At 56.3% G+C, this 14,465-nt stretch overlaps 1 protein-coding gene across 3 annotated transcripts in view; it reads left to right on the top strand.

The window, feature by feature from the left end:
* Positions 1–14,465, top strand: part of LOC110516717 (arf-GAP with Rho-GAP domain, ANK repeat and PH domain-containing protein 1) — a 112,202-nt gene that overhangs the window by 74,771 nt on the left and 22,966 nt on the right. For all 3 annotated transcript variants that reach the window (XM_036961242.1, XM_036961243.1, XM_036961244.1), the window contains 4 exons: positions 5,511–5,674; positions 6,459–6,671; positions 12,623–12,728; positions 12,802–12,949. In XM_036961242.1, coding sequence (XP_036817137.1) covers positions 5,511–5,674; positions 6,459–6,671; positions 12,623–12,728; positions 12,802–12,949 — 631 coding nt within the window. The remainder of the gene's footprint in view (positions 1–5,510; positions 5,675–6,458; positions 6,672–12,622; positions 12,729–12,801; positions 12,950–14,465) is intronic.

Below are 14,465 nucleotides of genomic sequence, written 5' to 3' on the forward strand. Positions count from 1 at the left end.
TGCTGACACAAGCACTATTATATTGACCCTCTCTCTCCGTCTCCCTCTCTCCCTCTCTCTCTCCCTCCCTCTCCGTCTCCCTCCCTCTCCGTCTCTCTCCCTCTCCGTCCCCCTCTCCTTCTCCGTCTCCCTCCCCGTCTCCCTCTCTTTCTCCCTCCCCCTCTCCATCTCCCTCTCTGTCTCCTCCCCCTCTCTGTCTCCCTCCCTCACTTTCTCTCTGTCTCCCTCCCCCTCTCTCTCTCCGTCTCCCTCCCTCTCTCTCTCTCACTCTCTCTCCGTCTCTCTCCCTCTCCGTCTCTCTCCCTCTCCGTCTCCCTCCCTCTCCGTCTCCCTCCCTCCCCCTCTCTCTCTCCGTCTCCCTCCCTCTCCGTCTCTCTCCCTCTCCGTCTCTCTCCCTCTCCGTCTCCCTCACTTCTCCCTCTCCGTATCCCTCCCTCTCCGCCTCCCTCCCTCTCTCTGTCTCCCTCCCTCTCCGTCTCCCTCCCTCTCCGTCTCCCTCCCTCTCTCCCTCTCCGTCTCCCTCCCCCTCTCCGTCTCTCTCCTCTCTCTGTCTCCCCTCTCTCCCTCTTTCTGTCTCCCTTCCTCTCTCTGTCTCCCTCTCCATCTCCCTCCCTCTCCGTCTCCCTCCCCCTCTCCCTCTCCGTATCCCTCCCTCTCCGCCTCCCTCCCTCTCTCTGTCTCCCTCCCTCTCCGTCTCCCTCCCTCCCTCTCTCCCTCTCCGTCCCTCTCCCCTCTCTGTCTCCCTCCCCCTCTCCGTCTCCCTCCGTCTCCCTCCCCCTCTCCGCCTCCCTCCCTCTCTCTGTCTCCCTCCCTCTCCGTCTCCCTCCCTCCCTCTCTCCCTCTCCGTCCCTCTCCCCCTTTCTGTCTCCCTCCCCCTCTCCGTCTCCCTCCGTCTCCCTCCCCCTCTCCATCTCCCTCCCCCTCTCCGTCTCCCTCCCCCTCTCCGTCTCCCTCCCTCTCTCCCTCTCCGTCTTCCTCCCTCCCCCTCTCCGTCCCCCTCTCCTTCTCCGTCTCCCTCCCCGTCTCCCTCTCTTTCTCCCTCCCCCTCTCCATCTCCCTCTCTGTCTCCCTCCCCCTCTCTGTCTCCCTCCCTCACTTTCTCTCTGTCTCCCTCCCCCTCTCTCTCTCCGTCTCCCTCCCTCTCTCTCTCTCACTCTCTCTCCGTCTCTCTCCTCTCCGTCTCTCTCCCTCTCCGTCTCCCTCCCTCTCCGTCTCCCTCCCTCCCCCTCTCTCTCTCCGTCTCCCTCCCTCTCCGTCTCTCTCCCTCTCCGTCTCTCTCCCTCTCCGTCTCCCTCACTTTCTCCCTCTCCGTATCCCTCCCTCTCCGCCTCCCTCCCTCTCTCTGTCTCCCTCCCTCTCCGTCTCCCTCCCTCTCCGTCTCCCTCCCTCTCTCCCTCTCCGTCTCCCTCCCCTCTCCGTCTCTCTCCCTCTCTCCCTCCCTCTCTCTGTCTCCCCTCTCTCCCTCTTTCTGTCTCCCTTCCTCTCTCTGTCTCCCTCTCCATCTCCCTCCCTCTCCGTCTCCCTCCCCCTCTCCCTCTCCGTATCCCTCCCTCTCCGCCTCCCTCCCTCTCTCTGTCTCCCTCCCTCTCCGTCTCCCTCCCTCCCTCTCTCCCTCTCCGTCCCTCTCCCCTCTCTGTCTCCCTCCCCCTCTCCGTCTCCCTCCGTCTCCCTCCCCCTCTCCGCCTCCCTCCCTCTCTCTGTCTCCCTCCCTCTCCGTCTCCCTCCCTCCCTCTCTCCCTCTCCGTCCCTCTCCCCCTTTCTGTCTCCCTCCCCCTCTCCGTCTCCCTCCGTCTCCCTCCCCCTCTCCATCTCCCTCCCCCTCTCCGTCTCCCTCCCCCTCTCCGTCTCCCTCCCTCTCTCCCTCTCCGTCTTCCTCCCTCCCCCTCTCCGTCTCCCTCTGTCTCCCTCCCCCTCTCCGTCTCCCTCCCTCTCTCCCTCTCTGTCTTCCTCCCTCTCTCTGTCTCCCTCCCTCTCTCCCGCTCTCTGTCTCCCTTCCTCTCTCTGTCTCCCTCTCCATCTCCCTCCGTCTCCCTCCGTCTCCCTCCCCCTCTCCGTATCCCTCCCTCTCTCCCTCTCCATCTCCCTCCCTCTCTCCCTCTCCGTCTCCCTCCCTCTCTCCCTCTCCATCTCCCTCCCTCTCTCCCTCTCCCTCCCTCTCCGTCTCCCTCCCCCTCTCCGTCTCCCTCCCCCTCTCCGTCTCCCTCCCTCCCTCCCTCCCTCCCTCCCTCCCTCCCTCCCTCCCTCTGTCTCCCTCCCTCTCCGTCTCCCACCCTCCCTTTCTCCCTCTCCGTATCCCTCCCCCTCTCCGTCTCCCTCCCTATCTCCCTCTCCGTCTCCCTCCCCCTCTCCGTCTCCCTCCCTCTCCCCCGCGCCGTCTCCCTCCCTCTCTGTCTCCCTCCCCCTCTCTGTCTCCCTCCCTCTCTCCCTCTCCGTCTTCCTCCCTCCCCCTCTCCGTCCCCCTCTCCTTCTCCGTCTCCCTCCCCGTCTCCCTCTCTTTCTCCCTCCCCCTCTCCATCTCCCTCTCTGTCTCCCTCCCCCTCTCTGTCTCCCTCCCTCACTTTCTCTCTGTCTCCCTCCCCCTCTCTCTCTCCGTCTCCCTCCCTCTCTCTCTCTCACTCTCTCTCCGTCTCTCTCCCTCTCCGTCTCTCTCCCTCTCCGTCTCCCTCCCTCTCCGTCTCCCTCCCTCCCCCTCTCTCTCTCCGTCTCCCTCCCTCTCCGTCTCTCTCCCTCTCCGTCTCTCTCCCTCTCCGTCTCCCTCACTTTCTCCCTCTCCGTATCCCTCCCTCTCCGCCTCCCTCCCTCTCTCTGTCTCCCTCCCTCTCCGTCTCCCTCCCTCTCCGTCTCCCTCCCTCTCTCCCTCTCCGTCTCCCTCCCCCTCTCCGTCTCTCTCCCTCTCTCCCTCCCTCTCTCTGTCTCCCCTCTCTCCCTCTTTCTGTCTCCCTTCCTCTCTCTGTCTCCCTCTCCATCTCCCTCCCTCTCCCTCTCCCTCCCCCTCTCCCTCTCCGTATCCCTCCCTCTCCGCCTCCCTCCCTCTCTCTGTCTCCCTCCCTCTCCGTCTCCCTCCCTCCCTCTCTCCCTCTCCGTCCCTCTCCCCTCTCTGTCTCCCTCCCCCTCTCCGTCTCCCTCCGTCTCCCTCCCCCTCTCCGCCTCCCTCCCTCTCTCTGTCTCCCTCCCTCTCCGTCTCCCTCCCTCCCTCTCTCCCTCTCCGTCCCTCTCCCCCTTTCTGTCTCCCTCCCCCTCTCCGTCTCCCTCCGTCTCCCTCCCCCTCTCCATCTCCCTCCCCCTCTCCGTCTCCCTCCCCCTCTCCGTCTCCCTCCCTCTCTCCCTCTCCGTCTTCCTCCCTCCCCCTCTCCGTCTCCCTCTGTCTCCCTCCCCCTCTCCGTCTCCCTCCCTCTCTCCCTCTCTGTCTTCCTCCCTCTCTCTGTCTCCCTCCCTCTCTCCCGCTCTCTGTCTCCCTTCCTCTCTCTGTCTCCCTCTCCATCTCCCTCCGTCTCCCTCCGTCTCCCTCCCCCTCTCCGTATCCCTCCCTCTCTCCCTCTCCATCTCCCTCCCTCTCTCCCTCTCCGTCTCCCTCCCTCTCTCCCTCTCCATCTCCCTCCCTCTCTCCCTCTCCCTCCCTCTCCGTCTCCCTCCCCCTCTCCGTCTCCCTCCCCCTCTCCGTCTCCCTCCCTCCCTCCCTCCCTCCCTCCCTCCCTCCCTCCCTCTGTCTCCCTCCCTCTCCGTCTCCCACCCTCCCTTTCTCCCTCTCCGTATCCCTCCCCCTCTCCGTCTCCCTCCCTATCTCCCTCTCCGTCTCCCTCCCCCTCTCCGTCTCCCTCCCTCTCCCCCGCGCCGTCTCCCTCCCTCTCTGTCTCCCTCCCCCTCTCTGTCTCCCTCCCTCTTCGTCTCCCTCCCCCTCTGTCTCCCTCTCTGTCTCCCTCTCTCCCTCTCCGTCTCCCACCCTCCCTTTCTCCCTCTCCGTATCCCTCACTATCTCCGTCTCCCTCCCTCTCCGTCTCCCTCCTTCCCTCTCTCCCTCTCTGTCTCCCTCCCTCACTCTGTCTACCTTCTTCTCCCTCCCTCTCTGTCTCCCTCCTTCTGTCCCTCTCTGTCTCCCTCCCCCTCTCCGTCTCCCTCCCTCTCTCTGTCTCCCTCCCTCTCTCCCTCTCCGTCTCACACCCTCCCTCTCTCCGTCTCACACCCTCCCTCTCTCCCTCTCCCTCCCCTTCTCCGTCTCCCTCCCGCTCTGTCTCCCTCCCTCCCTCTCTCCCTCTCCCTCCCCCTCTCTGTCTCCCTCCCCCTCTCTGTCTCCCTCCCCCTCTCTGTCTCCCTCCCTCTCTTCGTCTCCCTCTCTCCCTCTCCGTCTCCCTCCCTCTCTCCCTCTCCGTCTCCCTCCCTCTCCCTCTCTCCATCTCCCTCCCTCTCTCCCTCTCCCTCCCTCCCTCCCTCCCTCCCTCCCTCCCTCCCTCCCTCCCTCCCTCCCTCCCTCCCTCCCTCCCTCTCTCTCCCCATCCCTCTCTCCCCCTCTCTCCCCCTCCCTCCCTCCCTCTCCCTCCCTCTCTCCCTCCCTCCCTCTCTCTCCCCCTCCCTCCCTCCCTCCCTCCCTCCCTCCCTCCCTCCCTCCCTCCCTCCCTCCCTCTCTCTCCCCCTCTCACACCCTCCCTCTCTCCGTCTCACACCCTCCCTCTCTCCCTCTCCCTCCCCCTCTCCGTCTCCCTCCCGCTCTGTCTCCCTCCCTCCCTCTCTCCCTCTCCCTCCCCCTCTCCGTCTCCCTCCCCCTCTCTGTCTCCCTCCCCCTCTCTGTCTCCCTCCCTCTCTTCGTCTCCCTCTCTCCCTCTCCGTCTCCCTCCCTCTCTCCCTCTCCGTCTCCCTCCCTCTCCCTCTCTCCATCTCCCTCCCTCTCCCTCTCCCTCCCTCTCCATCTCCCTCCCTCTCTCTGTCTCCCTCCCTCTCTCCCCCTCCCTCTCTCCCTCTCCCTCCCTCCCTCTCTCTCTCTCTCTCCCTCTCCGTCTCCCTCCCTCCCTCCCTCCCTCCCTCCCTCTCTCTCCCCCTCCCTCTCTCCCCCTCTCTCCCCCTCCCTCCCTCCCTCTCCCTCCCTCTCTCCCCCTCCCTCCCTCTCTCCCTCCCTCCCTCTCTCTCCTCCTCCCTCCCTCCCTCCCTCCCTCCCTCCCTCCCTCCCTCCCTCTCTCTCCCCCTCTCTCCCCCTCCCTCCCTCCCTCCCTCTCCCTCCCTCTCTCCCCCTCCCTCCCTCTCTCCCTCCCTCCCCCTCTCTCCCCCTCCCACCCTCTCTCCCTCCCTCCCTCCCTCTCTCTCCCCCTCCCTCCCTCTGTGTTCCCTCCCTCCCTCCCTCTCTCCCCCTCCCTCCCTCTGTCCCCCTCCCTCCCTCCCTCCCTCTCTCTCCCCCTCCCTCCCTCTCTCTGTCTCCCTCTCTGTCTCTCTCTCTCCCTGTCCCTCCCTCTCCGTCTCCCTTCCTCTCTCCCTCTCCATCTCCCTCCCTCTCTCCCTCTCCCTCCCTCCCTCTCTCTCTCCAGGACTCTGTACATTGAGGGGGAGAAGAAGCTTGACTTCCAGGGTTGGTGTGTGTCCGTGCAGAGAGCAGCAGGCAGTGCAGGAGACTCTCTTAGTCAGCAGCAACTAACTGAGACCGACATCCCTGTTATAGTGGACCGCTGCATTGACTACATCACACAGTGTGGTGAGAGATTGTGTGTAGCTGTGTGTATGTGCAGTGTGTTTGTGTTGCCTCGTGACTGTTCTGGCTCACATAGAGAAATAAGCAAAGGACAACCAATCAGCACTATTCATTTCCTCTCTCTCTTTCCCTCCTTCACCCCCACCCCCCTCTCTCTATTCATTTCAAGGGGCTTTATTGGCATGGGAAACACATGTTTACATTGCAAAAGCAAGTGAAATAGATAAACAAAATACATCTCTATCTCTCCACATCCTTCCATTCATTCTCTCTCTCTCCCCCTCCTTCTCTCTCTCTCTCCTAGGTTATGTGTTAATCTCTCTCTCTCTCTCTCTCTCTCAGGTTATGTGTTAACCTCTCTCTCTCTCTCTCTCTCTCTCTCTATCTCCTAGGTTATGTGTTAACCTCTCTCTCTCTCTCTCTCTCTCTCTCTCTCTCTCTCTCTCTCTCTCAGGTTATGTGTTAACTTCTCTCTCTCTCTCTGCTGACCAAGGCTTGTGGTTTCTCCCTGTTGTTTCTTTCCTATTGACTTAGTGACTCACTGGTCTTACTGGGGATCAGGCTGAACCTGTTGGGTTCTGGGTAGTTTCTCCTGTTTCGTGGTTGGAATGTTAATCTGTTACATCTGCTAACTCTTCCTAATCCCTTCTGGGCTCTGATTAGCTGCTGCTCTGACCTCTGAACTCTGTTTTGGTTGGTCAGTAAGAGAATGGGTTGTGAAAGGGTATGTGTTATGAAGTATGTGTATATTCATGTGTGTGAGTTTTAATCTGTGTGTGTGTTCTAGGTCTGACGTCCGAGGGTATCTACCGTAAGAGCGGTGTGAACAGTCGCGTGGCGACGCTGTGCGAGGCGTTTCGGCGTGATGCCCGTAGCGTGCGTCTGAAGGAGGGTGAGCACCAGGTGGACGACGTGTCTAACACACTGAAACGCTTCTTCAGAGAGTCTGGAGAGGGCCTGTTCACCATACAGGCTGCTAGCGCATGGCTCAGCACACCTGGTGAGCCCTACACCCTAACCCTACACCCTAACCCCTACCTCTACACCCTAACCCCTACACCCTAACCCCTACACCCTAACCCCTACCTCTACACCCTAACCCCTACACCCTAACCCCTACACCCTAACCCCTACCTCTACACCCTAACCCCTACCTCTACACCCTAACCCCTAACCCCTACACCCTAACCCCTACCTCTACACCCTAACCCCTACCTCTACACCCTAACCCCTACACCCTAACCCCTACCTCTACACCCTAACCCCTACACCCTAACCCCTACCTCTACACCCTAACCCCTACACCCAACCCCCTACCTCTACACCCTAACCCCTACACCCTAACCCCTACCTCTACACCCTAACCCATACACCCTAACCCCTACCTCTACACCCTAACCCCTACACCCTAACCCCTACCTCTACACCCTAACCCCTACCTCTACACCCTAACCCCTACCTCTACACCCTAACCCCTACCTCTACACCCTAACCCCTACACCCTAACCCCTACCTCTACACCCTAACCCCTACACCCTAACCCCTACCTCTACACCCTAACCCCTACACCCTAACCCCTACCTCTACACCCTAACCCCTACACCCTAACCCCTACCTCTACACCCTAACCCCTACCTCTACACCCTAACCCCTACCTCTACACCCTAACCCCTACCTCTACACCCTAACCCCTACCCCTACACCCTAACCCCTACCTCTACACCCTAACCCCTACACCCTAACCCCTACCTCTACACCCTAACCCCTACACCCTAACCCCTACCTCTACACCCTAACCTCTACACCCTAACCCCTACACCCTAACCCCTAACCCCTACACCCTAACCCCTACCTCTACACCCTAACCCCTACCTCTACACCCTAACCTCTACACCCTAACCTCTACCTCTACACCCTAACCTCTACACCCTAACCCCTACACCCTAACCCCTACCTCTACACCCTAACCCCTACCTCTACACCCTAACCTCTACACCCTAACCCCTACCTCTACACCCTAACCCCTACACCCTAACCCCTACCTCTACACCCTAACCCCTACACCCTAACCCCTACCTCTACACCCTAACCCCTACACCCTAACCCCTACCTCTACACCCTAACCTCTACACCCTAACCCCTACACCCTAACCCCTACCTCTACACCCTAACCCCTACCCCTACACCCTAACCCCTACCTCTACACCCTAACCTCTACACCCTAACCCCTACACCCTAACCCCTACCTCTACACCCTAACCCCTACACCCTAACCCCTACCTCTACACCCTAACCCCTACACCCTAACCCCTACCTCTACACCCTAACCCCTACACCCTAACCCCTACACCCTAACCCCTACCTCTACACCCTAACCCCTACACCCTAACCCCTACCTCTACACCCTAACCCCTACACCCTAACCCCTAACCCCTACACCCTAACCCCTACCTCTACACCCTAACCCCTACACCCTAACCCCTACCTCTACACCCTAACCCCTACACCCTAACCCCTACCTCTACACCCTAACCCCTACACCCTAACCCCTACACCCTAACCCCTACCTCTACACCCTAACCCCTACACCCTAACCCCTACACCCTAACCCCTACACCCTAACCCCTACACCCTAACCCCTACCTCTACACCCTAACCCCTACACCCTTTTAGTTATTTATTATTTATTAAACCAGGGAACCAGTTGAGAACAAGATCTCATTTACAACTGCAACCTGGCCAAGATAAAGCAAAGCATTGTGACAAAAACAACACAGAGTTACACATGGAATAAACAATCGTACAATCAATAACACAATAGAAAAATCTGTATACAGTGCGTGCAAATGAAGTAAGGAGGTAAGGCAATAAATAAGCCAATAGTGGTGAAGTTAGCAATTTAGACATTTACACTGGAGTGATAGATGTGCAGATGAGGCTGTGCAAGTAGAAATACTGGTGTGCAAAAGAGCAGAAAAACAAAAATAAATATGGGGATGAGGTAGGTAGTTGGTTGGATGGACTATTTACAGATGGGCTATGTACAGCTGCAGCGATTGGTAAGCTGCTCTGACAGCTGACACTTAAAGTTAGTGAGGGAGATATGAGTCTCCAACTTCAGTGAAGTCATTCCAGTCACTGGCAGCAGAGAACTGGATGGAAAGGCGGCCAAACAAGGTGTTGGCTTTGGGGATGATCAGTGAGATATACCTGCTGGAGCGCGTGCTACGGGTGGGTGTTGCTATGGTGACCAGTGAGCTGAGACAAGGCGGAGCTTTACCTAAGAATTATAGATGACCTGGAGCCAGTGGGTTTGGCGACGAATATGTAGCGAGGTCCAGCCAACGAGAGCATACCGGTCGCAATGGTGGGTAGTATATGGGGCTTTGGTGACAAAACGGATGGCACTGTGATAGACTGCATCCATTTTGTTGAGTAGAGTGTTGGAGGCTATTTTGTAAATGACATCGCCGAAATCAAGGATCGGTAGGATAGTCAGTTTTACGAGGGTACGTTTGGCAACATGAGTGAAGGAGGCTTTGTTGCCGCGGGGTGGTGCAGAGCTGTTGGCCGGAGTTTGGGTAGCCAGGTGGAAAGTATGGCCAGCCGTAGAGAAATTCTTATTGAAATTCTCAATTATCATGGATTTATTGCTGGTGGCAGTGGTTCCTAGTCTCAGTGCAGTGGGCAGCTGGGAGGAGGTGCTTTACAATGTCCCAAAACCTTTTGGAATTCGTGCTGCATGATGAAAAATTATGTTTGAAAAAGCTAGCCTTTGCTTTCCTACCTGGCTGTGTGTATTGGTTCCTGACTTCCCTGAAAAGTTGCATGTTGCGGTACGCCACAGGGTGTTTTTGTGCTGGTCAAGGGCAGTCAAGTCTGGAGTAAACCAAGGGCTGTATCTGTTCTTAGTTTTACATTTTTTCAACAGAGTATGCTTATCTAAGATGGTGAAGAAGTTACTTTTAAAGAATGAACAGGCATCCTCGACTGACAGGATGAGGTCAATATCCTTCCAGGATACCCAGGCCAGGTCGATTAGAAAGGCCTGCTCACAGAAGTGTTTTAGGGAGCGCTTGACAGTGATGAGGGGTGGTCGTTTGACTGCGGACCCATAACGGACGCAGCCAATGAGGCAGTGATCACTGAGATCCTGGTTGAAGACAGCAGAGGTGTATTTAGAGGGCAAGTTGGTCAGGATGATATCTATGAGGGTGTTTACGGATTTGGGGTTGTACCTGGTAGGTTCCTTGATAATTTGTGTGAGATTGAGGGCATCTACTTTAGATTGTAGGATGGCCGGGGTGTTAAGCATATCCCAATTTAGGTCACCTAACAGTACGAACTCTGACGATAGATGGAGGGCAATCAATTCACATTCACAGTCCAGGGCACAGCTGGGAGCTGAGGGGGATCTATAACAAGCAGCAACAGTGACTTATTTCTGGGGAGATGGATCTTTAAAAGTAGAAGCTGTTTGGGCTTAGACCTGGATAGTATGACAGAACTCTGCAGGCTATCTCTACTGTAGATTGCAATTCCGCATGTGGGGGGGTGGGACAAGGGGGCTATCTGAGGCATGTTGAGCAGGATTAGGGGCTCCGCAGTAAAGTAAAACAATGAGAGCTGCCCTAAGCAACAGGATGCATATTGCCATTAGAGAGAGGCATAAAGCAATCACAGGTGTTGATTGGGAGAGCTACAACAACAATGAGTGAGATAACAACTGGTATAATGGCGTTGAATGGGCAGAGGGGGTCAGTTATCTACACACAGGGCCTGAGTTCAAGGCTTGGGCCGACAGATAAACAAAATGAAGTACTGTGTTAATGTACAGTCCAGCAGGCATCAGCTGTGTATCTGAGTGATCACAGGGTCCAATGAGCAGCAAAGGTGAAACAGGGAGCCGTTCGGTAGTCGATTATTAAGCAAGGCGAGCGGGAGACACGGCGTTCAGGAAGCTAGCAGGCCGGGGCTAGCAGATGGATCAACACCAGCACATCGGCCGGATTATGTCAGCAGACCAGTTGTGATGGATCGGTGGGGCTCCTTGTCGACAAAGGTTCCAGTCCAATTGGGAAGAGAGGTATTGTAGCTGGTGTACTTCGTTTGCTAGCTGGGAAATGGGCCTAGCTCGAGGCTAGCTCGAGGCTGGCTGGTGCATGCTTCTGGACAAGGGCATTAGCTACAATAGCCACTCGGTAGCAACTAGCTAGCATTGAAGATTCGGTGTAATGGTCCAGAGCTTGCGGCAGCAATCCGGTGATGTAGTGGATAAAAAAAGCAGTCCGATATGCCCAGGGCTGGTATCGCGCTGTGCAGACTGGCAGGTATTATCCAGGCTATCCGGGCTAAAGTAGCTGGAGTCCGAGCTAAAGGTAAAGACCGCTAGCAGTGGCTAACGATGACTAAAACGCTAGTAGCTAATTAGCTGCCTAGCTGCTGATGGCAAGCCTCTGATAGAGGTTCCAGTTAGAAGGTCTAAAGAATTGCAGATCTGTACCACATTGGGTGAGGCGGGTTGCAGGAAGGTATATTTTATTTGAAAATGGAAAAAAGAGGTTGAAATATAATGAAATGTATACAAAACCCCTAACCCCTACCCCTAACTCCTTAACCCTACCCTTAACCCCTACCCCAACACCCTAACCACTACCCCTACACCCTACACCCTAACCCCTACACCCTAACCCCTACCCCTAACTCCTTAACCCTACCCTTAACCCCTACCCCAACACCCTAACCACTACCCCAACACCCTACACCCTAACCCCTACACCCTAACCCCTACCCCTAACTCCTTAACCCTACCCTTAACCCCTACCCCAACACCCTAACCACTACCCCTACACCCTTACCCCTAACTCCCTAACCCTACACTTAACCCCTACTCCAACACCCTAACCACTACCCCTAAACCCTTACCCCTACACCCTAACCCCTACCCCTAACTCCTTAACCCTACCCTTAACCCCTACCCCAACACCCTAACCACTACCCCTACCCCTAACTCCTTAACCCTACCCTTAACCCCTACCCCAACACCCTAACCACTACCCCTACACCCTTACCCCTAACTCCCTAACCCTACCCTTAACCCCTACCCTAACACCCTACACCCTAACCCCTAACCCCTACACCCTTACCCCTAACTCCCTAACCCTACACTTAACCCCTACCCCAACACCCTAACCACTACCCCTACACCCTAACCCCTACCCCAACACCCTTACCCCTAACTCCCTAACCCCAACACCCTAACCACTACCCCTACACCCTAACCACTACCCCTACACCCTAACCCCTACCCCTACACCCTTACCCCTAACTCCCTAACCCCAACACCCTAACCACTACCCCTACACCCTAACCACTACCCCTACACCCTAACCACTACCCCTACACTCTTACCCCTAACTCCCTAACCCCAACACCCTAACCACTACCCCTACACCCTAACCCCTACCCCTACACCCTAACCACTACCCCTACACCCTAACTCCTACCCCTACACCCTAACCACTACCCCTACACCCTAACCAATACCCCTACACCCTAACTCCTACTCCTACACCCTAACTCCTACCCCTACACCCTAACTCCTACCCCCTAACTCCTACCCCTACACCCTAACCACTACCCCTACACCCTAACCCCAACACCCTAACCCCAACACCCTAACCTTAACTCCCTACCCTTATACCCTAACCCCAACATCGTACACCCTAACCCCAACACCCTAACCTTAACTCCCTATACCCTAACCCCTACCCTTATACCCTAACCCCAACACCGTACACCCTAACCGTAGCACCCTACACTCTAACCCCAACTCCCGACACTCACCCTAAAATAGGGGTGAGGTACTATATAGCAGGGGTGTATTCACTAGGAACCAAACGTGACCTAACTGAATTAAACATGCTTGGCTGTGTGTGTGTTGTCTGTCAGTGATCCCAGAGGAGAGCAGAAAGATCTGTCAGTACCAGCTGCTGCTGAGCCAGCTGCCCAGAGTCAACAAGGCCACGCTACGAGCCCTGGTCAACCACCTCTACTGGTGAGACACATATAAACACACACACACACACACCCCTCAGGTCAGAGTGTAACGGTGTGTGTGTTGTCCACAGTGTGCAGCGGTTTGCAGAGCTGAACCAGATGAATCTCCATAACCTGGCTATAGTATTTGGCCCAACACTGTTCCAGAGCGACGGGAAGGACTACACCGCTGGCCTTGTCGTAGAGGAACTCATAGAGCACTACACGGACGTCTTTGAGGTCAGAGATCCTGTAAACTCTAACCCCTGACCCCTAACCTCATAGAGCACTACACGGACGTCTTTGAGGTCAGAGATCCTGTAAACTCTAACCCCTGACCCCTAACCTCATAGAGCACTACACGGACGTCTTTGAGGTCAGAGATCCTGTAAACTCTAACCCCTGACCCCTAACCTCATAGAGCACTACACGGACATCTTTGAGGTCGGAGACCCTGTAAACTCTAACCCCTGACCCCTAACCTCATAGAGCACTACACGGACATCTTTGAGGTCAGAGACCCTGTAAACTCTAACCCCTGACCCCTAACCTCAGAGGCGGCAGCTAGCCTAGCAGTTTAGAGCATTGAGCCAGTAACCGAAAAGTTGCTGGTTTGAATCCCTGAGTCCGACAAGGTGAACAATCTGCTGATGTGCCCTTGAGCAAGGCACTTAACCCTAGTTGTTCCTGTAAGTCGCGCTGGATAAGAACGTCTGCTAAAGGACTTAGATTTAAATGTACTAGTGCATTATTGCCCATAGACGCTGATCTTGGGTCAGTTTAGCATTTTCCCCTGCTAATGTTTAAGGTTAAGATTGAGGTAGAGGAAGCTGATCCTAGATCTGTACATAGTGGAATCCCCACGGCACTCTGTCATCTTTGAGTTTAGGCACTAGCTCTCTTCTGCCCTCTGGTGTTTGGTAGGGGTATGACTATAGTGTTTGGTAGGGGGTGACTACAGTGTTTGGTAGGGGGGTGACTACAGTGTTTTTTAGGGGTGTGACTACAGTGTTTGGTAGGGGGGTGACTACAGTGTTTGGTAGGGGTATGACTATAGTGTTTGGTAGGGGGGTGACTACAGTGTTTGGTAGGGGGGTGACTATAGTGTTTGGTAGGGGGTGACTACAGTGTTTGGTAGGGGGGTGACTACAGTGTTTGGTAGGGGGGTGACTACAGTGTTTGGTAGGGGTATGACTATAGTGTTTGGTAGGGGGGTGACTACAGTGTTTGGTAGGGGGGTGACTACAGTGTTTTTTAGGGGGGTGACTACAGTGTTTGGTAGGGGGGTGACTACAGTGTTTGGTAGGGGGGTGACTACAGTGTTTGGTAGGGGGTTGACTACAGTGTTTGGTAGGGGGGTGACTACAGTGTTTGATAGGGGGGTGACTACAGTGTTTGGTAGGGGGGTGACTACAGTGTTTGATAGGGGGGTGACTACAGTGTTTGGTAGGGGGGTGACTACAGTGTTTGATAGGGGGGTGACTACAGTGTTTGGTAGGGGGGTGACTACAGTGTTTGGTAGGGGGGTGACTACAGTGTTTGGTAGGGGGTTGACTACAGTGTTTGGTAGGGGGGTGACTACAGTGTTTGATAGGGGGGTGACTACAGTGTTTGGTAGGGGGGTGACTACAGTGTTTGATAGGGGGGTGACTACAGTGTTTGGTAGGGGGGTGACTACAGTGTTTGATAGGGGGGTGATTACAGTGTTTGGTAGGGGGGTGACTACAGTGTTTGATAGGGGGGTGACTACAGTGTT

Source organism: Oncorhynchus mykiss, chromosome 24, assembly GCF_013265735.2.
Source record: "Oncorhynchus mykiss isolate Arlee chromosome 24, USDA_OmykA_1.1, whole genome shotgun sequence".
Taxonomy (NCBI): Eukaryota; Metazoa; Chordata; class Actinopteri; order Salmoniformes; family Salmonidae; genus Oncorhynchus; species Oncorhynchus mykiss.